Source organism: Mercurialis annua, linkage group LG8 (assembly GCF_937616625.2).
Source record: "Mercurialis annua linkage group LG8, ddMerAnnu1.2, whole genome shotgun sequence".
NCBI lineage: Eukaryota > Viridiplantae > Streptophyta > Magnoliopsida > Malpighiales > Euphorbiaceae > Mercurialis > Mercurialis annua.
This window is the reverse complement of record NC_065577.1, coordinates 42,746,364-42,773,970: the sequence shown is the minus strand read 5'-3', so window position 1 is coordinate 42,773,970 and position 27,607 is coordinate 42,746,364. Positions and strand designations below refer to the sequence as shown.

The following is a 27,607-nucleotide window of genomic DNA, read 5'->3' as shown; positions in this document are numbered from 1 at the left end:
GTTATGACCAAACCTTTTAAAATTAACAAATATAACCAGTTTTTTCATATTATGTTTCTTTTATAGCCATTTTTTGAACCGGTTCAGTTTTTTTATTATGATTACCCTTTCATTGTGACACAACACGCAAATGTTTAGTATTTTATTGTGATTAAATCTTTTTTTTTAATTTTATATACAAGGTTGCCATGTTGACAAAAAGATCGGTTTAATTCAAATTTGGCTATAAAGGGAACATAGTATGTAAAAATGGGTTATACGTATTTGCTAATTTTGAAAGATTTGATCATAATTGATAAAAATTGCAAAGGTTTGGTATTTTAGAGGGTTTGACATTTTTAATAAAGCAATCATATAATTAAAGGAGCTTGTTGAAAAAGTCTTATTCAAACTTGTTTACAAATTTATTTACGGTCTCTTATTCGAACTTGTTCATAAACTTATTCACAGAACAAAAAATCAAATTTTTTGTGAATTTAAACAAGCCGAACATCAATATTATTCATGTTCGGTTTGTGTAAATTAACCAACATATCCCGAGCTTTTATAGTAATTTGCTCTCTAATTTACCTCGTCTATATTAAGCAACCAAAACCAGAAAAAATCCTTACTTTTTCATATCTTCCAATATACCTCCTCTATACAAGAATTGAAAAGATTTTTTGTTTATCATTTACATTGCTTCATCTTATCAATGGGCAAGTCTCCTCTATCAACATGCAAATTTCAAGAATTAACCAAATTAATCTCCATTTACACACCAAAACCCAAAAAATCACAACCCATAATTCCCTTAAATCCAAAAGATGTTAGCTTTGATGGCAAGAATCATGTTCCACTCTCCATTGTAGTTTCTGACTGTGTGAAACGGTGGTTTAAAGATACACTTAAGGAGGCCAAATCTGGTGACACTTCTATGCAAATTCTTGTTGCTCAGATGTATTTTCATGGCTATGGTGTTGCTAAAGATGCTTCAAAGGTTTAATCTTTTACCTTCATTTGTGTTCTTTTGTTGTTTTCTTGATATTGGAAAATTTCATGTTGTTTATAATTGAAATGTGGTTACTAGAAAGATTGGATTTTTACAAATTGTTGTGATTTTTATTGGTTTTGTTTTTAGAGAATGGAAAATGCAGTTTATCATAGGCATAACGCGTAACGATTGAGTTTCTGTACTAAGAAAACGTTTATATTGGGTCTCTACGCTATCAATTGCATATACATTGAATCATTCCGTCCTTTTCCGCCAATGGGACGCAATGTGGACGTTTTTTAGTACATGGGCGCAATCGTTAAAAGTGTGATAGTGCAGGGACTAGGTATGCGTTGTGATACAGGTCGATCTTCCAAGGGTCGCCTGTACTGCTTTTCCTGCACAAGTAACAAATATAAGCTCAAAGGACCTCAGGCTTGCTCAGCCTGAAAGCCACTCCGATGCTTAAGTCAGAGAGGGTTTTTTGGTAGGTAAATGAGTGTAAGTGTATTTAAGTCTGATTTGTGCTTACCCTTCTCGGCATTCAGTGGCTTCCTTTTATAATGATTTTAAGGCGGTGGTTATCTGGTAAATCGTGGGTTTGTCCCACGATTATTGATAATGGTGAAGGCACGTTCCCGATTATCCCGGGTAGTGGGTGTCAGGAAACAGAGTGGATGAGGTCGCCTGGATGGCAGACCTGGAGGAGTCCGCCCGAGACAGACATGGGCGATGGGAGATTTGGAGACCCGTTGGGCGAGCATAGCATTTGTTAGGCGATGCCTGGAGTTCGAATATTATTAGGTCGGTATCAGATGTCCCCCCCTTGTAATTTTGCTAAGTCAAAGACTTGAAGCGCCAATTTTTCAAAATTCAAATTTCCGAAATTTTCGAAACAATTTTGAATTTCAAACGTTTCTTTCTACGGTTACGAATCTGAAGCGTTTTCTGACTATAAAAGAACGCGACTTTTGGTTTTTCATTGATTGTTTCGAGGAGTTTCCTGCTGTCAGGCATTCGAGTGTATAAAAGAGGTATATATTCTTTAATTAAAAGTTTTTTACTCTTAACTTTTCTCTCTGATTCCCTGTTAATTTTTATCTCTGATTCTCTTCTTCTGTTGATTTATTTCTCAACCAGGCTTTCTTCGAGTTACATAGCACCGGACTTTCTCTCTCAATCAGTAAGTGGCTTAGCTATTTTTGTTTGTCTTCTTGCTTCCTTCTTCTTGTTTGCTTTCAGATAGTATATTTTTAGGATGTCTACTTTAGGGGTTTCGGTGTCTTCCCCTTCTTCTTCCTCTTCCTCTGAGAGTTCTGCCAGTGACCCAACCTACCCTGTTCCTCTTGCTACCCTCGTTGAGTTGTCATCTGACGAGGAAGGGTTGTCTCAGAAGGTGATCCCTGACAGTGAGGAGGGTGTTGATGACAGGGAGCCAGAGGGCGAGGCTCCCCTTGAGGATGCTGGTGAAGATGAGGTCGGAGATGGTGGACTGGGTGATGATGAAGGAGATGAGGAGGATTTTGTTTTTAAGAGACGTAAAGGGACTTCTGGGACATCTTCTAGTAATAAAAAACCCTTGTCTGAGTGGACCATCAGTCTGGGTCAAGAGGCCCTTGTTTGGATTAGGGCGAGGTACGAAATTCCCCCCTTCATTAGCCTTCGGATTCCATCTGAGGGCTCGGCTGTTAGCCAGGTCTTAAAGGATGATGAACAGTTGCTATTCGTTGAAGATTTTGAGGCGGGTTTGAGGCTACCACTCGATCTCTTCACCCAAGAAGTGTTCGATAATTTTAAGATCCCCTTGGGTCAACTCCATCCTAATGCCCACCGTCACTTGACCGGAGTTTTTATTCGTGGTCTCCAACTGAAGAGACAGGTGGGCTATGAGATTGTTAGGGCGATCTATTCTCTGGGAAGGAAGAAAAGCGATGAGTTCTTCTACTTGCAACCCGGAAGATCTCCCTTCACTGGCCTTCCCAATTCTTTGAAGCGGTGGAAAGGTAACTTCGTCATCGCCAAAAAGGAAGGTGGTTGGGGCTCCATTCCGAATGTTTTTGTGGAAGGGCCCCTTAAGCTGGAAAAGGCGAACCTGAGCGAGGTTGATAAAGAGACGTTGCGTCTGCTTCGAGGTGGCGCTAAGGTGCATGTAGTGAATCTGATAGATTCCTACTTCGGGTGGGACCAAAGTGTTGCCTCCAAGAGAAATAAGAGAGCGCAGGGTGAAAAAAGGGGGAAGAGGAAGAAGAGTGAGGACAAGAGGGAGACATCGCCTGATAATGGAGATGAGTTCCCTGATATGGGCGAACCACTGCTTTCTTCCCCTCTTAATATTTCTTCTATGCCTCTTAGTCCTTCTGGTATCTTGTTTGTACCATGAAGTTTTTATTCCCTTTTAATTTTTGTGAATCGTTTTCTGAATCTTGTTTACTTTGATTTTTCAGTGCCGAACTTCAAAGAGCTTCAGCAGAAGGTCATGGAGGACAGGAAGGCTCGCCGGGAAGCTCGAGATAGGGAGGCCCTTCCCCAAGCTATTCCCAAGCCGACTTCTGAGGCTAAGAAGGCGCCTGCCAAGAAAGGAGGCGATGTTCCTTCTTCGACTGGAAGCAAACCTCCTTCTTCTCAGAAGGGTGATGAATCTGCCCCTACTCCTAGGGTGGTGCTGCCAGGCTTCCAGATAAAAGAACCTGTCACCAGCCCTCCTCCTCCTGCTGTTCCCTCTTACACCGGTAAGGGGAAGGATAAGATGGAGGTTCCTGCGAAGGAGAAGCATGCCAGATCCCTTCCTTCTGCTCCCCAAACTGCCACGGCTGCTTCGACCGGCAGCAAAAGGCGAGCTCCTTCTTCAGGGGGCGAAGATACTGAGGGGGAGGGACCCTCTATGAAAAGGCCTAAGAGGGATGTGATGGTGACTCAGGTCGACCTGCTCCTTCAAAAGTATGGGGCCGATGCTACTGTGCGTTGTCCTGCCGTCGCCCATGACATCTTCCGGGGTTCCTGCTGCCCTTCGGACGTTGACTATTATTTGAAGAGGCCGGACAACGTACTGATGGACGATTGTTTTTCCAACCTGGCAAAGGTGATTATTTTCTAACTTCATCATTTTGCCTTTCTCTTCCTGTTATGGTTATTTTCTAACTCAGTTGTATTTTATGTTTAGGTTGCTTATGCCATCCGTCAATACCGCTCCAACCGTCTTAACGACGATGAGATGCAGGTAAAGTTAAAGACGGAGTACAAGCTGCTGAAGGGAAAGTATGACTCCCTTCGCAGCGAACATGGCGGGTGCACTCAGAAGCTGGACTCTCTTCGTGCTGATGTGGATAGATTATCCAGAGAGAGGGAGAGTGCTGTGAAGCAGCAGCGTGTGCTGTCTGAAGAGGTCGCCCGCCTTAAGAAGGAAAATAAAAATCTGGCGGCAGAGGTGGTGTTGAAAAGTACTGATTATGACGATCTCAAGAAGGAGTTCGACACCACCGTCACGGCCCTTAACGATAAAGTCTCAGTTGCTGAGAAGAGGCTTTATTTGAAGCGAGGCAGGCTGATTCGTGAGAAGGAGAGGCGTCGCCGTAACACCGCCCAGCTAGCCAATGATCTGACTGACTTCACTGAAGCCATTGTGGGTACCTACTTGGAGCGTCATCCTGATGGGGACGTTGAGTTCTTATATGGCTTTCCCGAAGGGGTTAACAGTGAGAGTGAGCCAGATTCTCCCCAAGACTTGTTTGTCTCCATCAAGTCTGAAAATGGTGGAGGTGCTGCTGAGGTTGCCGAACAGTCTGCCCCGGGGGTCCAGGAACCTGCCAAGGCTGGCGAGAAGCCTCTTGTTCCCGGTTTGGGAGGTAGTCCTGAGGAGAAGGACTTCGGCTTGCTTATATCTTCGGAGCGGCCTTTTGCTGCTCTGGACTTATTGGATCGGCCTTCTGATCTGGAGTCTATCCTTCCGGGGTCCGATCCTCTTAGTCTTGCCGATGTCCCTTCTCCCACCCGTTCTGGCAACATTCGTGTCGATGCTTCTTCTTCAGCCAGGCGGGATTCGCAGGAGGGGCTATCTGTCCCAAATATTTTGGTGGGGAACAAAGAGGCTGCCCCGGAGAAGGTTGAGCCAGAGATCATCAAGCTTTAGATTCCTCTTTTTTGTTTTTGTATAGGAAGAATTTTCCTTTCTTTTTTTTTTTGTTATGTACTTTGTACATTTGTATATTTTCTTTTGTTAGGAATTTTATTTTCCTTTGTAATTTTTGTGAGGCATTTGTCCTCTTTTAAATATATATCTTTTCTTCTTCTTTTTTTTTTTTTTGAGAAAATATATAAATTTTCTTGCCTTCTTTATTTTTGTTCTCTTTATTTTAGGCGATATATATTTTAACTGTGTATTTTCCTTTTTTGGGAATGAACTCGTCAGTTCTCCTCTTCGGAAATATTTTAAGTAATCAGGTAACTATGGTAAAGAGACGATATCTGTGGAAATTCCTTGTCCGAGCAAGGGTAAATTAAAATACTTGCATAAATTCAAATACAATAATGTGATGAAATATGACTTGTAGAAATTGAAACATAATGCTGTGATTAAACATCACTTGGAGAAATTGAAATACAATATTGAAACTAAACGTCGCTTGACTAATTATGTTACTTCTTAAGGAATAACTAATCATATCTGAGGGCGACCCATTGTGACTAAATTTTTCTCAAGTTGTTGGCGTTCCATGTCCTTGGTATGATTCTTCCCATGGAGTTGGTGAGTTTAAATGTTCCTTCTTTGATGACCTCGCTGATGGTGTAAGGTCCTTCCCAGTTTGGCTGCAGTTTTCCGCTTCCTGCTTCTCCTTTTTTGACTTCGGTTTTTCGCATGACTAGGTCGCCTAGTTTGAATTTTCTTTTCTTTACATGGCTGTTGAAATGTTTGGCCATCTTTTGTCTGTAGGCTTCCATCCTGATGTCTGATCTGTTGATTTTTTCAACCAGGAGATCTAGATTGTTCCTGAGCTCTTCTTCGTTTTCTTCTAGGTTTAGCTGGTTGTCTTCTGTCCTTGGCGTGGGTGCGCCGATCTCTACAGGAATTACAGCCTCCGTTCCATAGGCTAGGGCGAATGGAGTTTCGCCCGTTGATTCTCTAGGGGTGGTACGGTAGTTCCATAGGACACTGTAGAGTTCTTCTACCCATCTTCCTTTGCACTCGTCTAGTCTTCTTTTTAGTCCGGCCAGTAGGATTCTGTTGGCCACTTCGGTTTGCCCATTCGATTGTGGATGGTAAACCGAAGTGAACCTTAGGTCGATCTGATACTCGGCACAAAACTTTCTAAACTTTGCTGAGTCGAACTGCCTTCCGTTGTCTGTGATCAGCACCTTCGGTATTCCAAACCTGCACAAGATAGATCTAAAGAAAAAGTTAGTTATGCGTTGTTGGGTGATCTTTGCCAGTGGTTCTGCCTCTATCCACTTGGTGAAGTGGTCGATTGCCACTACCAGGAACTTCCGTTGTCCTGTGGCCAAAGGGAGAGGTCCCAGGATGTCCATACCCCACTGGGCGAACGGCCATGCACTGCCGATGGGTTTCATTTCTGAAGCTTGCTTTCTTGGTACCAAGGCATGTTGCTGGCAAGGCCAACATCCCCTTACTAGCGTTGTAGCTTGTTCTTTCATCGTGGGCCAATAATAGCCTTGTAGTAGTGCTTTCCTGACCAGTGTTGATGCTCCGTCATGTGCTCCGCAGGTCCCCTCATGTAATTCTTTTATGATGTACTCCCCTTCTTCTTTGTTCACACATCTTAGCCAGGGATGGGTGAATGACCGTTTGTACAGCTGGCCGTTGTATATTCCGAACTTTGATGAGAGTATCACTATCCTTTTGGCTTCCTTCTTATCCTCGGGGAGTATTCCATTAGCCAGGTATGCTGTGAGGGGGGACATCCAGGTTTCTTCCCCTTCTACCATCAGTACTTCGCCTTCCTCAATTTCTTCTTGAAAGCTAGGTTGTCGTTTGATTTCATGAGGAATGTTTCTCATCGAGTCGTAATTCCTTGTTGCTGCCCACTTTGCCAATTCGTCTGATCTTCCATTCATTGCTCTGGGTATTTGCTGTAGCGACCAGGATCGCCCATTATCGGCAAAGAAGGTTTTGGCCTGCTTGGCGTACTTCTTCAACGTAGCTTCCTTTACTTCGAAGTTCCCCGAGACTTGGTTCACAACCAGCTGTGAATCACTGCAGATCTGGACTTCGGAGATGTTGAGCTCTTCGCATAATTGCAACCCTGTTATCAGCGCCTCATATTCCGCCACATTGTTGGAAGCTGGAAATTCGAGTCTTGCTGAGTATTCCATTTGGATTCTTCCTGGTCCTTTGAGCACGACTCCGATGCCTGCTCCTTCTCCGCAAACTGCTCCATCGACGTGCATCTCCCAGGGAGTCGCTTTGTCCTCCATGGGTTCTTTGAATGTTAATTCAGCGAAGAAGTCGGCTAGTGCTTGAGCTTTCAGTGCTTTCCGAGCTTCATAGATAACGCCCAGACTTCCTATTTTGACGGCCCATTCTGCTATGCGTCCACTTGTCTCTGCCTTCTGGAGGATTTTTCGTAATGGTTGGTCGGTCCGTACAATGACTTGGTGCCCTTCGAAGTAATGTCGGAGCTTGATGGTGGCGGTGTATACGCACAGCGCCAGCTTCTCCAACTTCGGGTATCTCAGCTCCGCATCTCTGAGTACTTTGCTAATGTAGTAGATCGGGTATTGTTCGCCTCCTTTTTCCGACACCAATACTCCTGCTATTGTTTCGTCAGAGCAGGAGATGTATAAATATAACACGTCGCCCGGATCCGGTCTCGCCAACAGTGGGGGCGAGGACAGGAAGCTTTTCAATTCTTCAAACGCCTGCTGGCATTCTGCGGTCCATGTGAAGTTCTTGATCTGTTTCAGGGTTTTGAAGAAAGGCAGGCATCGTTTTGCCGAGCAGGACATGAACCGACCTAGAGCCGTGACCCGGCCGTTGAGCTTCTGGACTTCATGTATGCTCCGTGGCGGTGTCATTCTTAAGACCGCTTCGATTTTATCTGGGTTAGCCTCGATACCCCTCTGAGAGACCATGTACCCCAAGAACTTGCCTGCCGGTACTCCGAATACACACTTTTCCGGATTGAGTTTTAGCTGGTATCTCTTTAGTGTCTCCAGGACTATCTTCACATCTATTGGGTGGTCTTCAGCTCGGATGCTCTTGATAATCATGTCATCCACATAAACTTCCATGTGTTTTCCTATCTGATCTCTGAATATCGAGTTCACCAGCCGCTGATATGTGGCTCCTGCGTTCTTCAGACCGAAGGGCATCATCTTGTAACAAAATAATCCCTGGTCCGTTATGAAGGCCGTCTTCTCCTGATCTTCCGGTGCCATGGGTATCTGGTGATATCCCGCCTTGGCATCTAGGAATGTATAGAGGGCGTGACCTGCTGTGGAGTCTACTAACTGATCAATGTGTGGAAGTGGGAAACTATCTTTGGGACATGCTTTATTCAGATCTGTGAAGTCCACGCACATTCGGTAAGTGCCATTGGACTTTTTTACCATCACCACATTTGCTACCCACTTCGGGTAATAGGCATCTCTGATCACATTTGCTACCCACTTCGGGCGACCTCTTCTGCGATGGCGAGTTGTTTTTCGGGCGAGTGCCTTCTCTTCTTTTGTATCACTGCCTTCGCGTCAGTCGCTATGTTTAACCGATGACATATGACGTCCGGGTCTACTCCGATCAATTCGTCTGTTGTCCAGGCAAAGGAGTCTCCAAGCGATCTGAGGTTTTCGGTCAGAGATCGCTTGATTTCTTCTTCTAGCTCATCTCCCACTTCTATCTCCTTTCCTGGGGATAATTCGATTTTCTCAGTTCGCCCATAATGCTCCGCCCTTTCCTTCTTCTCTGGAGGTTCCATTGTTAGTACTGGCAAAGTTATATGTACTTTCCTGAGAGCTGTAAAGTATGCTTCTCTGGCTGACTTTTGGCATCCTCTGACTTCGGCATCGCCTTCTCTGGTTGGGATTTTCATTAGTAGGTACCTCATGCAAATGGATGCGCATGTATCGTGCAAGAGTGGCCTTCCGAGAATTGCGTTGTATGCGAAATCCATATTGACCACCATGAATTCTGCTCGGATCTCTTTGTAGATCTCTCCATCCCCCAGTTGGATGCTTATTTCCAGTGATCCTTCCACCTGTACAGATTTGCCTCCTAGTCCCACTAGTGGAGTAGAGACATGTGTCAAATTTTCTTTCTTGAGTCCAATTCTGCCGAACACCTCCATCGTAATCATGTTTACCGAACTTCCCGTGTCTACGAGCATCCGAGAAACCTCGAAATTGTTGAGTCGCCCCTTGACAACTAGGGCGTCCTCATGGGGGACTGATAAGCCATGACTATCGACCTCCGAAAAAGATACACTTCTGAATTTCTTAGCATTCGGTGCACCCGGGCTAACCGAGTAGACTGTTCTTGCAGCTTTCTTCCTTATAGTATTGCTGTCTCCTCCGGTTGATCCGCCCATTATTACGTTAACCACGCCTGCTGGCTCTGGTCTGGGTCTTCTGGTGATTTCTTCTTTCCGCTCTTTCTTTCTTTCTGATTCCGTTTCTCTGGCTTCGGTGTCCCTTTTTACGAACTGGGAAAGGGATCCCCTTTCTATCTTCGTCTTTTTTTCTTTTATTTCTGAAATGGTCGTTGCCTTTTTCTCCGAACCTCTTTCCTATGGGCGACCTGTCCCCATTTCTTCTTTCTGCAAACGTTCGTTCTTCTGCCCGTCCGAGGCGATTCTCTATCTCTCTCTGGCCATCATCCACTCTGATCTGTGTATGTGCGATGGTCATCAGTGTGGTAAATGATTTTGGCGATTTAGCCAATAATTCCTTTCGTAGGTCGGAGTTGGTAGTTCCATTGAGTAATGCTGTGTAGGCGATCTCCTGGCTCAGGTCTTCTATCTGCATCGCCTCCTTATTGAATCTTTCTACATACTTCCTGAGTGTCTCTCCTTCCCATTGCATGATGGCCAGCAGATCTGTGGATAGCTTCTTTTGAGGGATGCATGCTACGAATCTAGCCTGGAATAGTCCTGAGAATTGTTTGAACGTCAGCACTGATCCTGGCTTTAAACTCTGGTACCATTCCTGCGCCAGACCTTTTAAGGTAGTAGGAAAAAGTTTGCATAGTACGTGATCCAAGTTTGTCTGAACATTGATCACCGCTTGGAATTTGTGAATATGGCTCTTGGGACAGCCTGTCCCATCGTATGACTCCAAATTTGGGGGGTATCTGAACTTTGTAGGGAACTCGTGAGAGATGATGAAATCTGCGAGTGGTGAGTCACTTCGAAGAGAGATGTCCACGTCTTCACATCTTATTCCAAGCCTGCTCATGACTTGACGGACTTTTTCCTCCAGATGCTCTTCTCCGCCTTTGAGGGTGTGTTGTTCATCCATCCAACGTTCTTCGTCTGGAATTATGATGGGGGCATTTTGTTTCCGTGTGGAATTTTCAGGGGCATCTTCCTCTCGCATCGGTTCTTTTCCCTTGTCCATGGTTGACGTTAACTTCTGTACTGGTGATTTTGCTGATCCCTGCTCTGGCGGTTTTAACGAGATACTCTGTTTGATGTCTTTGAGTAGACTGGTGATTTCTAGGAAAGCCTTGAACATTGCTTGGTTGTTGATTGGCTCTCCATCAGGTGCTATGGCTATCGGAGGTATCGTCTGTCTTATTGCCAGGGGATCGCTGGTTTCTCCTTCTTCGCTGGTTGGGGGAAACAGGTTTAGGGCCGGTGGTTCTGTTTCCCTGTCTTCTCGGTTGGTGGCTGGTAGAGTATTATCTCCTGGGGGATCCATTCTTGAAAAAGCGAATTCTGAAAAGTATCTAAAAGGAACGACGAAACTAATAAGTTCCACGCTCACCGCACCAAATGATACAGGTCGATCTTCCAAGGGTCGCCTGTACTGCTTTTCCTGCACAAGTAACAAATATAAGCTCAAAGGACCTCAGGCTTGCTCAGCCTGAAAGCCACTCCGATGCTTAAGTCAGAGAGGGTTTTTTGGTAGGTAAATGAGTGTAAGTGTATTTAAGTCTGATTTGTGCTTACCCTTCTCGGCATTCAGTGGCTTCCTTTTATAATGATTTTAAGGCGGTGGTTATCTGGTAAATCGTGGGTTTGTCCCACGATTATTGATAATGGTGAAGGCACGTTCCCGATTATCCCGGGTAGTGGGTGTCAGGAAACAGAGTGGATGAGGTCGCCTGGATGGCAGACCTGGAGGAGTCCGCCCGAGACAGACATGGGCGATGGGAGATTTGGAGACCCGTTGGGCGAGCATAGCATTTGTTAGGCGATGCCTGGAGTTCGAATATTATTAGGTCGGTATCACGTTGAGCCTTTATTTTAGCCAATTTTTGCCGAGCCAAATGAGGTTGACACTAGGTTTATTTAGCATTTAGAAATTTTGTATCCAGTTGCTGCCTGATTTGGAAAGGGAAGGATGTAATATATTTGAATGGTTGTTCGGTCTATATATTCTAATTGCATTTATCTCCAAGATTCAAGAAGTTCCATTACTTTATTTTGTTTGGTTTAGTAGTCCATAAGCTATGATTATGAAGCACCGACATGGGTGCGGGTACAGATACGGACACGGGGAACAACATTTAAAAAAAAAAACAAGACACGGACACACCAATATATGTTATACACAATAAATACACATATTATGTAAATAATATTTATAATTCATTTAATTTAAGTAAAATAAGAAGTTCAAGAAAGGTTTAATTTATTAAAATTAATTCGAATAATAAGTCTTAAACACTTGAACACTCTTGGTGTGTCCCTTGGAGTGTCCCCTGCGTGTTCCCTCCTTTCAACAGTAAAAGCTGGTGGAACACTTATTTTCCCGTGTCCCCCCTGCATATGATACCTCCGAGAAGTGTCGGTGCTTCAGAGTCCATAAGACTATAAGAGAACTATAGAATTGTCACAACTTAGAATCCTATCTGCACGGGGAAATAGGAAAACAGTGAACTTGGAAATGTACTCACTGAAATACTGGTGGATACTGAGATTTTTATTGTATTAATTCGCAATTTGTAACTCGTACTTATCTAAATCTTATCCCTTATTTTTTGGAATTTTTATGTCCTTAGCCTTGGTGAATTAGCATGCCGGATAGTAGTATGGCCATCATGATAGTTACATTATACTGTAGTTGACTTATTTGAATCTTTTTGTATTGGTGTATGATAAAATAGCATGATTCCCATGTGCATCTTTCATTTTCGATGTGGAATTGGTGTTCTCGGGTTCACTTTACCTTAGTGCTGCACTATAGTTAACTTGCAATTCTGAACGACTGTCATTACTTGTTTTAGGGCCGTTCATGGATTGCAAGAGCTTCAAAAACTTATGCTTCGGCATGGAAAGTGTGTAGAAAACGTCCAGGTATAGTATACACACTCTTTCTTTTGTTTTGATCCTTGATAATGCTCTGTTTTGTTTAATCGGTTTTAAGTTTTTCCTAGGTTATTTTGTAAGTGACTCAGATTCAGATGAAGGGAAGGTTCAACCATATAAGAGCAGATAGCTTTTCTTGTTGAAACTTTAAATGAAAATTTCAGGTGAAGCTTTATTCTTCTTGTTCGTTTATTAATTTTCTTGCTTTCAATTGATTCTAATAATCTATTCCTTCATTCTTTGACGCGGTAGTGCAAAACTCATTTTGAGCGTGGATTAGCATATTGAAGTTAGATGTAGTCTCATTTTAAGTCTTGAAGTTGAAAAGTTTGTGGCATACTTATTTTAAGCCGTGAAGTCTAAAATTCTACCGAGTTAAGTAATTTTTTCATTGATTTTGGAGCCACTCAAGAATCAAAATTTCTCTTTAGACTATTGCTTTTAGAATCTGGATCATAACCATCCCTTTAGGATATAGTTAATTATTTACACTTAGGGATACCTAAATCTTGGACTTGCTGCAGAAAAACTATTGCATTGGATGTATATCTAACTTTCTCTAGAGCTCGGTAATGATTTTACATCGAAATTTGAACAGTCATGCAGTAATTTTAACTGCTGTTCTCATTTACTTTGCTGACCCGAAAAATGATTAAGCGTGTCAAAATAGGAGAAGGAGGAATATATATAATCCAAAAGGATCAAGATGCTTCCACTTCCTTCTTTTCATTAAATGGTTAATTCTTCTTTTAATAGAATATCTTAGATACATGAATGCTTGCAGAAAGTATCCATCTGTTGCTTCAACGTTTAGGGCTGCTTTGATCTGATATTGCTTTTTGAGCATGGCCATGGTCACATAATGTGGTTGGATACTGCAATATTATTTTCGGGTTAAACTTTTTTTGCACTGAATAATAGGCTTTCTATAAAACGGTTACCATCGTTTTATTCGTTATATTTTGGTAACAAACCTGCAATTCAAGTTAAAAATTATTTATGTGGCAACTGAAATTTGTGTGGTTATCCAATGTCGTTGCCACATAAGCAATTTTTGGCATGAATTGCTATAGTAACCTGATGTAAAAATGAAAGTTCAGTTACCATAATGTAACAAATAAAACGATGGAAATTGTTCTGTAAAAGGCATATAGTTCAATAACGCAAAAAACTTTATATTTTCCTTACTGCAGCAAGTAGGAGCAGTACTCCTAAATTCTTTTATAAACTCTGTGTTTGAATAAGTTTAGTTTTATAACTCTAATCATCAAGTTGGCCCTGCATAACCACTTATCTTGCCAGTGGCAGATGCTTCCTTTTTATGCATGCAAAAAGTTGAAACACTCCTAATGGAAGTTGAAAAAGCTTGTGAATTTTTGGAAGAGCATTATAAAATCAAGTTTGGTACATCAGAATTAGAAATTTAAAGCAATTTAACAAGTATAGCTTTTAGAGTCATATAGATGCAAGCAATTGCAGTATCAATTAGAGAAATGGAGAGAAACCACCGATCTTCCAAGTCTTGGTGAAAAGTGAATATATCAGTGTTAATGTAATTCACTGCTTGCTGCAAGTTTGAACTAGGATGCAGAATTTATTTCACAATGCATGCAGCTGGTTATCCGGCTCTAAGTGTTACTCAAGAAATTGAATACGGAAGTTGAGAAGGATGATGGAAATAGTATTAGAAATTTGCATATGATAAGCTAGTGAAAGCTGCTTTCACATATCTTGTTCTGAACTGTGTATTTTTATATCTGCAGTGTATCTTTCAGTTGCACCATCACAGATCGCGACAGTACAGAAGCCGATACTTTTCTTTTGATCTTTTAATCTTTTTCCAGGCAGTTCTGATTTGTAGATTTATCAGAAAACCTTAGTGTATCTACTTGGGGTGTTGCAATCAATTACATCCAAAGTTTCAACCCCTAATCAATTTGTAATCTTGTGAATGATAATGAATTACTATAGAAAATAGAGCAAATCTTTACAATTTTCTTTTTAATGGTAAGAGTTACATAAATTTACTTGAATTCACATATTTTCAGTTGAAAAACAATAAATATACACGTGAAATTGCATCTTAGTCAGCAATTTATTGGCTTTGCTCATTGAATGTTATCATCCTCTTCCTTCTCTTTTGGCCTTTCTCCATTCCCATGGCTGCTCAGGATTTGATGAAGCCCATAAGCCGATACGTTTTGCTCGAGCTTCTTTCTCCCACTGACATTGTTAAGATGAAATCTTAAGACAGGTTCTGATATACTAATATCTGAAGCACAGCAGAAATCAGTAAGATATCATGTTTACTCACCAATGCCAGTTCCGTGCGCCGGTCGTAGGCGGTATAATGCCATGCAAGCCCTTTCTTTAGCATCACTTCCTAATGAACACAAAATTCTGTAAAGCACTTGTTTATCAGAATATAGATATACCAATTTGAGGTAGAAGGAAGTACCTGAACAAAAATGCCGTTGCAATATATATCACCAACGCATCGTTCATATCGATCTTCTGTATAGACTAGAACTCTCAGGCACTTGCCTTGAACAAGCTTAACTAGCTCCTGCTGTGCCTCTTTTCCATATGGCATTTTACTCTCTGGTGCATCGATTCCCCTAATTTCCTTCCAACACAAGAACCATTAGCCTTTAAAGCTATGCTATGTAGCACAGACACAGTAATAGAAAAATGTAATACTTGGACAAGGACAATTAAACAATGGTATTCTAACGTTTTTTATCTTAAAAATGAAGTTTCATTTCTGATGCACAAAGTTTTCAATATACTACCAAATTGGAAAACGTTGAATGATGAAGTGTTCGTCTAGGTAGCACAAACACGGATACGGGGAAACAAGACACTCGGACACGGAGAAACGGTGTTATTTTAAGGTTTCCTATGTAAAAAATGAAGTTTTGTGTCCGAAACGTCTAGTGTCTGAAACGTTTCCGAAACAGGACACATTAATCGAATGAAGTGTCCGTACTACCTAGGTGTTCGTCTACTGTATGCATTAAGACTTCTATTGAAAATTTCAGGGGATAAGGTTATTGTTACCTAAGCCGAATTCGATACTTTCGAGCAAGAACCTCCACATTTTGAACTAAGATTACCCTGCAAAAACTATAGAATCACAAACCGATAACTCGAACAGAATCAAAACAACATAGACAATTAACCGACCTGTATCCAGCATCAGTAATCTTCTTGTGAAGATTATCTGCCTTCTCGTAATTTCTCTCCGCGCGTGCCTTCGATCTTTGAACAGCTGCCGTTTGAACCTCCCTTGGAACACAGGATGATTCCCTAGGCTCAGCTGTGCTAACATATACAGATATAGTATCTCCATCAGGCACAGCTTTTGGATCAACCTGAATCAAATTAGATACATAACCAAATCAAATCGAACTCGAAAACAACTCAATTAAAACAATTTTCAAGTATCAAGACGGAATTGCTATTAACTGGCAATGTCAGCAACTCAAACTTCACCCCAGCAGGCAATGATGTAGGGACACCAGCAGAAAGTTCAACAAGAGTATGAGGAAGTGGAAGACCATAAAATGCCAATAACCCCTATAAAATCAGAAACAAACAAACAATATTTCTTGCATTAGCAAATGTTAAATTAACATCTTCCAAAAAGAACTCATATATCATATCATAACAGTAGCACGAACACTTCATCTAATCGACGTTTTCTTTTTTGAAAACTTGGCATTCTGACACGAATTTGCATTTTAACTTATGAAACCTTAATAGAATACAATTTCGACGTGTCTGTGTCCAAATGTGCCGTTTTCCCGTATCCGTATCCGTGCTACGTAACTTTCCAGTTCACGTTCATAAGCATATACCTCAACATCAGCCTTTTGATGTCTCTTTAGGGTCAGAATTATAAGCCTAGAAGCTTCCTCTGATGTTCTTGGTGGTGGTTTCGCTTCTCTCCATGCCTCTGATAGCTTTCTATACCTTCACAAATTTTACAAATCAACCCAAAATTAAAGATTAAGCATCTTTTAACTACTCAATTACCAATTTACTTCCAATTAAAAAAAAATTACCAATTTGCCTGAGCCTTCTTGGAAGACACTACATGTTTACCAAGTCCTTCAGGAACCTAAACAAATCAAAGGTTATATTATAATCAGCCAAAACATCCAAAAATTTCCATGACAGCTAAATATATAATATATTTTTGCAACGAGGATTCACTCCCCCGAGCCAAGCCCAAAAATCACTGTCAAACCTCGAGATGTGGACCGCCTGTAAGCCCACATATCTAATAATTCCGGGCAACAGTGGCTAGCAGCCAAGTCCCAACCACTCCATTTATCGGAAAAGGCATAGCCGGGATATGAACCCTCGACCAAGGCGCCCAGATGGTTGAGACTAAGACCACCATACCAAATCCGTGCGGACAGATTTTCAAGAAAAAACAGTTAAGAATTACCAGAGAGTTGATTTCAAAGTGATACAAATCTTGAGCTAAAGCTGAGACACCAACTGTGGCAGCAGAAACACCATGAGGTCCCAAAGAATCAGAGTTCTCAGTTGTGGAAGGTTTACAACAATTCCCAATTAAGAATCTTAAGGCATTTCCCATTTTGGGATTTGATCAAATTTATGATCTTGGTTGAGTTTGATGGGAATTAGGCGAAATAAAGAAGCAAAGTTGAAGAATTTTCTTTATTTTCTGTTTGGGTTCAAGGAAAAGAAAGGAAAATCTTTTTTGTGAAGGAATGATGTGGCAGATTCTGATTTGATGGTAATGATTAATTGTTCTGACTTGTATGAACTTCTTGGCAATTGAGCCTTTCTCTGATTGGCTGGATCAAGAGTGCATTGCAAAATATAGGTGAGTTAGTTGTAATAGCAATTTAAAGATAGATTTAATATAGTAGATATTATTTGGTTAATTTGCTAAAATTAGATTTTGGTGTTGATGAGTTAATAGAATAAGATTAGGGGTTGAATTTAAATAAGTTTTTGTTTAATAAACTATTTTTTTACCCTTAAATTTAAATAAATTTTTGTTTTTTCCTTTTCTTCTTTTAAAATTAGAGTTAGACATGTCAATGTCCACATAGTTAAATTTTATGAATTAATATAAATTACATAACTGTAGATACATTATATATGATAGCGTACTATTTATTATTGAGACGATGAGACTCGAATCTGAAATATATCTCGTTTATATACCTCATTTTATCTAACACAAGCAGAATTTCATTAGTAAATAACTAAAATATTACCTTTGTCTGGTCCCATTTTATAAAGTCCTTTTATTGTTTTACACAATATATTAAGAACTAAGAAGACATAAAATGTACTTTTAATTTTGTTTTATCCTTATTAATTGTTCTTTAAAATTACACATATCATTAATTGTCTTATAAATTTGGTTAATATTAAAAAAAATAAAGGAAAAAAGAAAAGAAAATTATACTTAAAAGATACAACGAGATTTTTAAGCAGAACATAAAAAATAATAAAGAGACTTTTTAAATGGGACATATGAAGTATGAAATATATATTATCTTTGTGCAAGAATTATTGGCATATAACAATCAAACAAGATGAAATTATTATTGGACATTATACTATTATAAACTCTCGAATCTAAGCCTAAGTGAGTTTATTTAATAATGAAAATAAGAAATAAATTAAATTTTATAAGTTCAACGGTGTAAAAAAGGTAAAATCTTTTTATATTTTTTTGTAAATTTATGCAAAAAAATTAAAACTTATTTTTATATTGCAACAATTTTATTGGAAATTTATGCAATTTTGCATAATCAACTTAATTATGTCAATCTTTTTGCTCTTCAACTTTTACTACTCTTAGTAAAATGCATTTTCCAAAGCTGTAAAATCTATTTATTAATCCAAATAAAATTTAGAAATAAAAACAAAATTGAATTTAAATTATCTATGTTTTACTTGGTGGAAGCAAAAATGAATAGAAAATACATATGGGTATTGCACTGAAGTGACAGAATGGAACAATTAAATTAATTATGTGAAATTGGATCCAATAAAATTGTCAAATTATAATAAATTACAAACTTTAAAATCATGCATAAATTTGTAATAGTGAAAAATTTACCCTTTTTAAACTATTATGCCACTTTTAAATTGATCTTTTAAATTTATTATGTCACTTTTATATAAACTATGTCCCTTGATTTAGCGTAGATGTAATTATTGAACACATTATTCAAGTAATGAAAATATTAAAGCCTATTCCAAGAAACAACATGCTAATAGCTTAATTGACGGCATCAGATTTCATAACGTTTGTTCCAAATAAAAACTTTAGGGGGTTGTAAGGTATGTAATAGTCGGTCGTCGTCCCATTTTTAGCGTTAAATGCTGCTTAAAAATAGACGTCGGTGGTTATAAAAAATTAATCGACGGCATGAGATTTCATAACGTTTGTCACCAACTCACCATTCATTAAAATTGTTGGATATAAAACTCAAATGAATAAAAAATCAATTTACCCCATGAGATTGGCACGAAATATTGAAAAAAATTATTTTATAAGTTTTGAAATCAAACACACTCCTAACTTAGCACTTTAGTATTAAAAAGTCCTTTCTGATACAAAAACACTAAAAAAGAGAGTGGAATTGCTAATTACCCCTATCAAAACTAATCATATTTAATACTAATAAACATAATTAAAATTTTAATTAACACTAATTAAGCTTAACTGTAATCCACCAACAGAAATCGCCGCCGAGCTGCTCCTTAGACGAGAAGCTGCTGCTCGCCTAGCCTGATGAGCAGATCTGCTTTTCATCAGGCGACTACTCCTTGCCTGATGAGGAGGCGGTGGGTCGCGGCAGTGGTGGTTAGAAGAAAGAAGAAGAAAGAAAAAATAGGGAAAAAAATCTTTGTATTTTTATTAAAAATTAAATAAATATTTACCATTGATAGTGAAAAAGAATTGAATTATCAAATCTTGGTAACTAGAAATAGCAATAAAAAGGGTATTTTCATTTTCTATGGAAACCCGTCTCTAATGAAATAAGAAATTTTTATTAATTACTTTTATAGGGACGACAATGAAAAAACGTATTATAATATGATTGATTCAATATATGGATGATATAATAGACAAAATCTATCTAATAATTTCTCATAGAGTTACCCATCTCGCCCCGCTAATTGCCATCTCTGATGATAACCTTGTCAAGCTTTTTTTTTTTAATAAACCTTCTCAAACTTATTACAACTATTATGTATCCGTGCTGCTTGTACTTGCAACAATGGTCCTCAGCCAGAAAGCCTAAGCTCTCTCCTGCCATGGCCTGTAACCGTGCTGCTGCTGTCAAATGGGTTAAGCCTGGGCCTGGAGGTTTCACGTGTAATGTTGATGCTGCAATTCCTTGTGATGCTGAGTTCAGTAGCTTTGGGTTCTTAGTTCGGGATCATCAGGGTAATTGTGTTGCTGCAAAACATGCAGGTCTGATAGGTAGCTTGGAACCCCGAGTGGCTGAAGCTATTGGTTTTAGAGAAGCGTTAAGCTGGCTGAAACAAAATGGATACACACACGTTCGTATGGAGAGTGATTGTCAAGATTTGATTCTTGCTTTGAGAAGTTCTGTTAGAGACTTGTCTTACTTCTCTGATATTGTGGCTGATTGTGTTAGTTTGTTAAGCTCTATGGATTCAATTTCCTGTGCTTTTGTAAAACGCTCAGCGAATTCGGCTGCCCATTGTTTAGCTAAGGCGGTCAATTCTATGTCTGTGTGTAGGGAATGGTTTGGTTCCCCCTCTTTTATTGCTGCTATTATTCAAGCAGATATTAATAATAGTTGAGCTGAGCCCTTTTTCCTCAAAAAAAAATAATAGTCCATTGGTTAGGACAAAGTATGTCATTGTCTAAAGGGACACCATGCCCACTGATTTGGGCCTAAAAAGCATGAAAATGAGCACTTTTGTCTCAAATTTATTTCCATCTCATGATGTACACTTCCACTCCAATAAGTAAAGTGATTATCAGGCTTGCCTTTCCAGCTGCACCCACTAAACTTTCACAAAATTGCGTTTCCAGTGTAATTTTTTTATTTCTATAAAAAAAATCATATTTTTATTATTTACACGTGAGGACTCATTGTATGTCCGTTATATTAGATAAATGTGGGCAAAAGGTTCTGATTAGCCCCTGTGATTGGAGGCAAAAAATATTTAAGCCCTTGTAGTCGATGCCGGCTCAATTAAATCCTTGTGGTCATAAAAAATGGTACAAAATAATCCTTTCCGTTAACTTTATTAGCCAACTGTTAGTCAAACTGTTATTATATAGACCACAAAAATTTTAACCAATTAAAATTTAACACATGTCTTAAGTTCAGTTAATTAATTAATTAAAATGATTAACTATTTAATTTTTAAAAATATTAATTAATCATTTTTTTAGATTCTCATTTTTTTCTTAACCATCGTCTTCTTCCACAGCAAACATCCACTTTTAATCCCAGAATCAAAAAACTCCAACAACCCATGTCCATGAAGCTTATGTCCCACATCCATGGCGGAAACACTAACACAAACAACAACCCTCATAAGTTATAACCATTCTACCGACTCCAGGGATCGGTTAGCGACGACGACGAGACTCGTTTGTCATTTGTTATTCTTATTTTCACCATCAGATCCGCAGTTTATTTTCTCCAAGGTTTTCAAAAAATTACCAGTGGATTTAATTATGGCCCCTATTTCATGCTTCATTCTCTTTTAAGCCATTGATTTCTTCTCTTCTATTCACCTCTCTTCTACCCATTTTCCCTCGCCTTTTATTCTCACCGATTTGAACAAGATTTAGATCGAGAAAATCGAGGAAAAAAATAAGGATGAAATCTGGGACATTTTGTATAATGTATTAATGTGTATTACTTAGTAGCAGTTGACCCATGAAAGCTGAAAAGACGATGAAACTAAGAAGGGATCCAGATGCCTGAGACTGAGAGGTTTCAGGTGAGATTGGTTCGATTCAAGCTAAACCCACTACTGAGTTTTCTGTTTTTGTTTCAATCGAATAAAAGAAATCAATAGTGGCTATTTGTATTTTTGATGAAGATGATGTACAGTGATGAGAGTAAGGTGTTTGCACTGATGAGATTAACAAAAACTAGAGTTTTGTTGTTATTTGATTAAAAATTTCATTAATTAAATAAAATTATAACTAATTAATTAATAAAAATAAAATTACAGTTAATTTAAATTTTAAAATATAATTATTAAAATTTATATATTCACTTAGACATATGTCGTTTTCTTATTGGCTTATAATTTAAGAAGTTTCCACAATAACAGATTGACTAACTGTTGACTTTTTAAGTTAACGGAAGGGTTAATATGTACCATTTTTGGAAACCACAAGGGTCTAAGTGAGCCAATTTCGACCACAAGGGCTAAAATATTCCTGGATTTTGACCACAGGGGCCAATCAGAGCCTTTTGCCATAAATGTGTCTATTCATTTCTGATTCATGTAGTTTCCGTATTTCGTTTTCGTGTTACTTCAGGTCACGACTCTTTTTTAACCCATTTGATATTTTTTAACATCTCATTTCGTCTATCTCGTCTATTTTCTCAGATCACCGATCGCTTTTTTTTTTTCATTTTCCGATTCCTCCGGTTTTATAATAAAAAGAGATTCGAGTATGAACACAATGGTGTTTGAACTCTCTCTTCTTTTTGTCACAATCAAACTGAGAAAGAAGGTTCATGATTTTTGCCTACTCAATGAGTGGAGTCCAGTTTTTCTCTATAAGTCAAAATTGTATGGGAATAAATCAAGCTTTTTCATAAAAGTAATATATTCCTCATCAATCAAGTAAAGAATCCAATTCCTTCTCAACCTTTATATTTACATTTCTTGAATTCAATTTGCCAAAACATTAATTTTCTCTATTTTTCTTCTCCTCAAGCTCATCCAAAATTTCCCATTAGATTTTTCATCATCATTTACAATGACTAATGTAAGTATAATTCCTCAAAGCACTACTTATTTTCTTTCTTACTAGTGCACCTTGATCTTGAAATTGGATATGATTGTTAAAATCTTATAAACAGTTGGTGGAACTACAAGTGAATTTACACTGTGAGGAATGCATCAAGAAAATCTTGAAAGCTATCAAGAAAATACAAGGTAAAGATATTATATACACCATCCAACTTATTCTTCCTTATAGGAATGTGATCGAGTGGAGCCGAGTCGAGTATTTACACAGCGTGAGTCTAATTAATCAAGTTCGAGTTCAAGTAAAGCTTTAAACAACTCAAGTTTAAGCTCAATAAATTTGTTGAATTCTTCACGAATTTGATGTGTTGAATTCTTATCAAGTCAACTACTTTAGAGCTCGACCAGGCTAGCGAGTCTATGAAGCCAACTATTTTAGAGCACGTTAAGGCTCACGAGTATTATCAAATCAACTATATTAGAGCTCAAGCTCGACTCATCAGACTATTCGAGTAGCTAGAACTCGAGCTCAACTTGATTAATATAAAATTGCTATTCAACTATATTTTGAGTCAATTACGAAAAGCTCACGAATTAACTCGGCTCATTTGCACCCTTAGGTTTCTCTCTTGATTAGCTCAAGATTTCTTATATAAAGATTTGTTTTGTTGCATTTCAAACAGATATTGAGACATATAATGTGGACATTGAGCTAAACAAGGTCATAGTCACTGGAAATGTCACAACACAACAAGTCATTAGAGTGATTCAAAAGATTGGCAAAACAGCAACCACTTGGGAGGAAGATCCAACACCAAATTCTTAATTATGCTCAATTTGTATTTCTAAATTTTTGTAATTCTGAGTTAATTTCCTTTATTATGAAATAAAACTAAAAGATTACAGCATAAACTCAAGAAAGGAGTCTTTTGATTTAAGTATATACAAAAAACTACAAACTAAAAGCAACATTTGCAATTAGGTCCTCCATTTTCAAATTAACTCAAATTGATTCAAATTATCTACCTAGGCTGCTGAATCATCCTTGGACTCACTTTCACATTCACAATCTTAGGCACTTTCTCCATGAAATGTGGTGCCTGAACTTTTCCCTTATTCCATTTCATCCCTCTAATTGAAACCAGCTCCTTCCCCTTTTCTTTCTCCTCCTCCTCATCTGTATAAAATGTCCAAAAAACCACTCAAAAATTGCTTAAAAAACTAAAAAAAGTTTTTTCAAAAAACCCTAAAACATTAAAATCAAGAAACCCATAAACTAAGATCAAGATTTCAAGATTTTAAGAAAGTTACATATCAAAGAATTCAAGAAAGTTACAGATCAAAGAATTCAAGAATTCAAGAAAGTTACAGATCAAGAAATCAAGAAATTTTGTAGATCAAGTCAAAATTTTTAAGAAAGTTACAGATCAAGAAATCAAGAAATTTTGCAGATCAAGTCAAGAACTCAAGAAAATTACTGACCAAGACTTAAAAATTCAAGAAAGTTACAGATCAACACTTCAAAAATTCAAGAAAAATATCTAGAAATGAAGATCAAGAAACAAAAGAATCAAGAACTGCATAAAAAGAAAAAAGAAAAAAGAAAAAAGAAAAATCACCCACTAATTTGAAATCAAGAAAAACTTCAACAACTCAAAACGTAAGAGAAAAAAACAAGAACTCACGTGGAATGATACGAGTATCATCGATCAAGCCGTCAAAGATGAGAGAGTCAAGATCATCAGGAAAAACAACATCATCGTTCAAAAACGCATCAGATTGCGGATCTTGGTAGCGTTCTTGAAGCCAGTAGTCACGAAACCAAGGGGATGAGTGAACAAGAGACCACCACTCGTCGGAGAAATCCTCCACCGTCCGGTAAGCAAGCGGCACAAAGAGCGGTGCTTTGGGATTGAGCGTTGATTGGTGAGACTGAGACATGACTTCCATTGTTTGCAGAGAAATGAAAAATATAAAATATCTAATCTTGAATTGAGAGGATAAGGATAATGTTATCTACTACGTGTTGGCTTGATATTTATAGTAAAAGATTGTTGAAAATATCTTTGATTTTGGATATTATTACACATGTGTCCTGCTTCTTTAGGTGGAATTATTTGTGGATTAGTATTGGAGGTTATGTTTAATGTTCTAGTACTAATTTTATTTTATAAAATAAAAGATGTAATTTAATTTAATTTAATTTTTAATTTATATTTATATTCAGTATTAAAAAGGTACATTAAATTTATTATAAAATTATTGCTTACAATAGATGTATTATGAAAATTGAAAATGCCATATTTGAGTTTTTAAATTGATAAAATAATGATAATAGATAAAGAATGTGTTTAATCTCGTCTAAAGAAACTAAAAAAAATAACAATATATGTAATCTGTATCTATACTACATATAAAAACACGGATGGGGGAGGCACTTTTACGTTATTGTTCTTTTCACTTATAAAATTTAATTACTTTTAAGATAAACATTAAAATTAGAATACTACTTAAAATAAACTATTATATATGTTAAGATAAGTTAGAGTAAAATAATTATATAGAGTACTAATTAAAATATACTATTTTGACTATTTAATAATTACTATTTTAATTATTTATTAATCATATAGAATTTTAAATACGGTAAACTATTTCAATGAACTACTATTTTAATTTTATATTTTCTGTTAAACTTTTCTATAATTATAAAATTTGAATACCAATTAAATTTTTTTAAACAATTAAAACAGTCATCTAAAATATTTAATAAGATAAACCATTCCAAATTAACTATTATTTTAAATTGTATTTGATATCTGACAAGTCACATTACGAGCCACATGTAAAACACGTAAAGCGACACTAGTCAGTATAAAAAAGTTAACGAGTAACACCAATAGATTATAGTTCAAAAAATATAAGCTTGTAGCATCATTTTGTACAAATCGTGACTTCAGTTTCTTCACAAATGCCCCTCTTCTTAATTATAAAAAAAATACCAAAAAAATACTATCTATTATTATGTTTAATTTTTTTATGTAATATAATTATTTTTACATTATTTGATTACATTTATAATGAAATCGCAGTCAAATTAAACTATTTTTATTAAATTTATATAAAGTACAAATTCTATCTCAAAACTTACCTATATCTCTAAATATTTATAACATATGTTTTTAGAAATTGAAAAATAATTGCATTATTCTGATCAACATTCTATTAATTTGAATTATTTTATGCCATATTTTTCTTCTTTTAATTAAGATTTAAATTGAAATTACATCATGGTGGAATCAGCAGCTGTTACCCCTGGTTTTTGGGGGTTACAGAGAAAAATAGAAAAATGGGTACATTGTATTTAGCAATTATGGCATTTAATAATGTAATAATGGAATTTCCATGTTTCGTCTCACCAAATCGAAATAAAGTTTTTTTGGCTTATGCATATCATAGATAACACGTCATTGTTCTAATCCTCAATCCAGCGCAAGCACGTGACTGCACATGGAGTTTTTCGAGTAGCTTTATTTTTATGGCTTAATCCCTCAAACATATCCATTTTATTTTAATTTTTTTCATTTATATTCTCATCTTTTAAAATTTTCAATTTTAATTTATTTTTTAATTTTCACTATCAATTATAGTCAATTGTTTAAAATTCAAGTGAAAAAAATTTAAGTATATCTTTTATATTATTTCATTTTAAAATTTATTACTATGATAGAAATACAACTCTTTTCCGGTAAGAAGATAAAATCTTTCTTTCGGACAAGTTCAGCTATAATTGGGAAAGAACATAAATAATATGAAGTAATATAAATAACATATTTGAACTTTTTTTCAATTCAATTTGAACAATTAGCTACAATTAAAAATAAAAATTAAAAAATGTGCAAAAATTAAATTTTTAAAAAAGATGTGACTATAAAAACAAAAAAAACCCAAAAAAGATAGGATATTTTTAGATAGTTAAATTTATTTTTATTTTCAAATCAATACAATGAGTGATTTAATTTCCAGTCCATAGTTTTGACATGTTTATTATTTGTACTTTATTTTAAAATTTATCCTAATTAATATTTTAAATAATAAATACTTAAAATGATAATTTATAAAAATTAATTTATTTTAATGACTACTTGAATGTAATATATAAAAATAATTATTAATTTATATAAATATAATGATCTAACTCGTTATTTTAACATAACTGCTCATTTTTTAAATTGTTTAGGTTAACATGATAATTAAAACAATAATAATTTAAATTTATATGAATTTGAAACACTTGTGAATTGGAATATTTACATTATATTATTACAATAAATTGATATACTGATGTATAATTTGTTATAATGATAGAAGATAATAATTTTTTATAATAAATAAATATAAACTGACGAATCATATTACAACTCGTGTGCGAAATATGTAAAACGGTATGAGTACATACAAAACTACTAAGTCTTAGTGATATAAAAAATTATTAAATTTTATAATTATAAACAATAGCGTCTTCTAAAGTTATTTTATTATTTTATAAAATAAATATTATTTTATTTATTATTATTGAATGAATAACAATTATTTTTTCTCAGTTACTAAATTAAAAAATACACTGATAAAAAAATATTTATGGAAAATATGATATACTATGGTCAGATTCATAGTTTAGACCAATGACAGATACAAAAAATTTCAGGGGTCTAAATTTAAAATATATATAGAATATAAAACATTTTTAATAAATATTTATGTATTAATAATATTTCATTTATAATTATCAATAAACTAATATAAATATATGATAACTTATAGTATTTTTTTATAATGACTAACTCTAATCAATTTTGATATTCATCAACCTAAAATGCAATGACTTATAGTTTGAGTCCCATATGCCTTTCAATGTGGTTGGCATAGAGATTTTAACAAATAAACTTTACAAATTTAATCGTCCAAAAATGGTCAATTCCATTTCTAAACTTGTATCTCAGAGTTATATAATTCTCTTTTAGTTATTGTGGATAAATAAAGATTGTACTATTTATTTTTAGATAAATTATTATCTCAGAGTTATATAATTTTTTCATTTAATTATCAAGGCACCTATTCACATATATATGTTTACTATAAAAAAATTTCAGGGGGCCAATAAACCCCTTGCCCC

At 36.7% G+C, this 27,607-nt stretch overlaps 5 protein-coding genes across 7 annotated transcripts; 3 read left to right on the top strand and 2 right to left on the bottom strand.

Annotated features, from left to right (window-relative positions):
- Positions 1-553: 553 nt before the first annotated feature.
- Positions 554-14,455, top strand: LOC126660251 (uncharacterized). 2 transcript variants are annotated; one of them, XM_050353630.2, is made up of 4 exons: positions 554-979; positions 12,369-12,438; positions 12,519-12,614; positions 12,703-13,053. In XM_050353630.2, the coding sequence occupies exons 1-3, from the start codon at positions 695-697 to the stop codon at positions 12,578-12,580; spliced, it is 417 nt and encodes a 138-aa protein (XP_050209587.1). In that variant the 5' UTR covers positions 554-694; the 3' UTR covers positions 12,581-12,614; positions 12,703-13,053. The 2 variants fall into 2 exon arrangements, with proteins under 2 accessions (XP_050209587.1, XP_050209586.1); XM_050353629.2 differs by lacking the exon at positions 12,703-13,053 and adding an exon at positions 14,214-14,455 and having other exon boundaries at positions 558-979.
- LOC126660249 (uncharacterized) lies at positions 1,487-5,261 on the top strand. 2 transcript variants are annotated; one of them, XM_056103908.1, is made up of 4 exons: positions 1,487-2,007; positions 2,114-2,156; positions 3,418-4,052; positions 4,134-5,261. In XM_056103908.1, coding segments are annotated over exons 2-4 (1,602 nt in total). In that variant the 5' UTR covers positions 1,487-2,007; positions 2,114-2,155; the 3' UTR covers positions 5,100-5,261. The 2 variants fall into 2 exon arrangements, with proteins under 2 accessions (XP_055959883.1, XP_050209584.1); XM_050353627.2 differs by lacking the exon at positions 1,487-2,007 and having other exon boundaries at positions 2,014-2,156.
- LOC126660250 (staphylococcal-like nuclease CAN2) lies at positions 14,426-17,291 on the bottom strand. The gene is made up of 9 exons (XM_050353628.2): positions 16,907-17,291; positions 16,518-16,573; positions 16,311-16,425; positions 15,919-16,029; positions 15,637-15,824; positions 15,511-15,567; positions 14,909-15,068; positions 14,765-14,833; positions 14,426-14,673 (listed from the first exon to the last, which is right to left on the bottom strand). The coding sequence occupies exons 1-9, from the start codon at positions 17,057-17,059 to the stop codon at positions 14,572-14,574; spliced, it is 1,011 nt and encodes a 336-aa protein (XP_050209585.1). The 5' UTR covers positions 17,060-17,291; the 3' UTR covers positions 14,426-14,571.
- Positions 17,292-22,179: 4,888 nt separating this feature from the next.
- On the top strand, positions 22,180-23,343 carry LOC126661262 (copper transport protein ATX1). The gene is made up of 3 exons (XM_050355088.2): positions 22,180-22,450; positions 22,545-22,620; positions 23,115-23,343. Exons 1-3 carry the CDS (start codon positions 22,442-22,444, stop codon positions 23,255-23,257), a joined length of 228 nt encoding a protein of 75 aa, XP_050211045.1. The 5' UTR covers positions 22,180-22,441; the 3' UTR covers positions 23,258-23,343.
- Position 23,344: 1 nt separating this feature from the next.
- On the bottom strand, positions 23,345-24,444 carry LOC126661261 (protein EARLY RESPONSIVE TO DEHYDRATION 15-like). Its single transcript, XM_050355087.2, has 2 exons — positions 24,117-24,444; positions 23,345-23,608 (listed from the first exon to the last, which is right to left on the bottom strand). The coding sequence occupies exons 1-2, from the start codon at positions 24,379-24,381 to the stop codon at positions 23,454-23,456; spliced, it is 420 nt and encodes a 139-aa protein (XP_050211044.1). The 5' UTR covers positions 24,382-24,444; the 3' UTR covers positions 23,345-23,453.
- Between the last annotated feature and the right edge of the window lie 3,163 nt (positions 24,445-27,607).

Coding starts and splice junctions, on each gene's coding strand:
- LOC126660249 (XM_056103908.1), top strand. Junction 4,053..4,133: donor GTTTTTCCAACCTGGCAAAG/GTGATTATTTTC, acceptor TTTTATGTTTAG/GTTGCTTATGCCATCCGTCA.
- LOC126660250 (XM_050353628.2), bottom strand. CDS start 17,059: ATGGGAAATGCCTTAAGATTCTTAATTGGGAATTGTTGTAAACCTTCC. Junction 16,030..16,310: donor ATCAAAAGGCTGATGTTGAG/GTATATGCTTAT, acceptor CTGATTTTATAG/GGGTTATTGGCATTTTATGG. Junction 15,069..15,510: donor AAGTATCGAATTCGGCTTAG/GTAACAATAACC, acceptor GAAGGAAATTAG/GGGAATCGATGCACCAGAGA.
- LOC126660251 (XM_050353629.2), top strand. CDS start 695: ATGGGCAAGTCTCCTCTATCAACATGCAAATTTCAAGAATTAACCAAA. Junction 980..12,368: donor TTGCTAAAGATGCTTCAAAG/GTTTAATCTTTT, acceptor TACTTGTTTTAG/GGCCGTTCATGGATTGCAAG. Junction 12,439..12,518: donor AGTGTGTAGAAAACGTCCAG/GTATAGTATACA, acceptor AGTTTTTCCTAG/GTTATTTTGTAAGTGACTCA.
- LOC126661262 (XM_050355088.2), top strand. Junction 22,621..23,114: donor AGCTATCAAGAAAATACAAG/GTAAAGATATTA, acceptor CATTTCAAACAG/ATATTGAGACATATAATGTG.
- LOC126661261 (XM_050355087.2), bottom strand. CDS start 24,381: ATGGAAGTCATGTCTCAGTCTCACCAATCAACGCTCAATCCCAAAGCA. Junction 23,609..24,116: donor TGATACTCGTATCATTCCAC/GTGAGTTCTTGT, acceptor CATTTTATACAG/ATGAGGAGGAGGAGAAAGAA.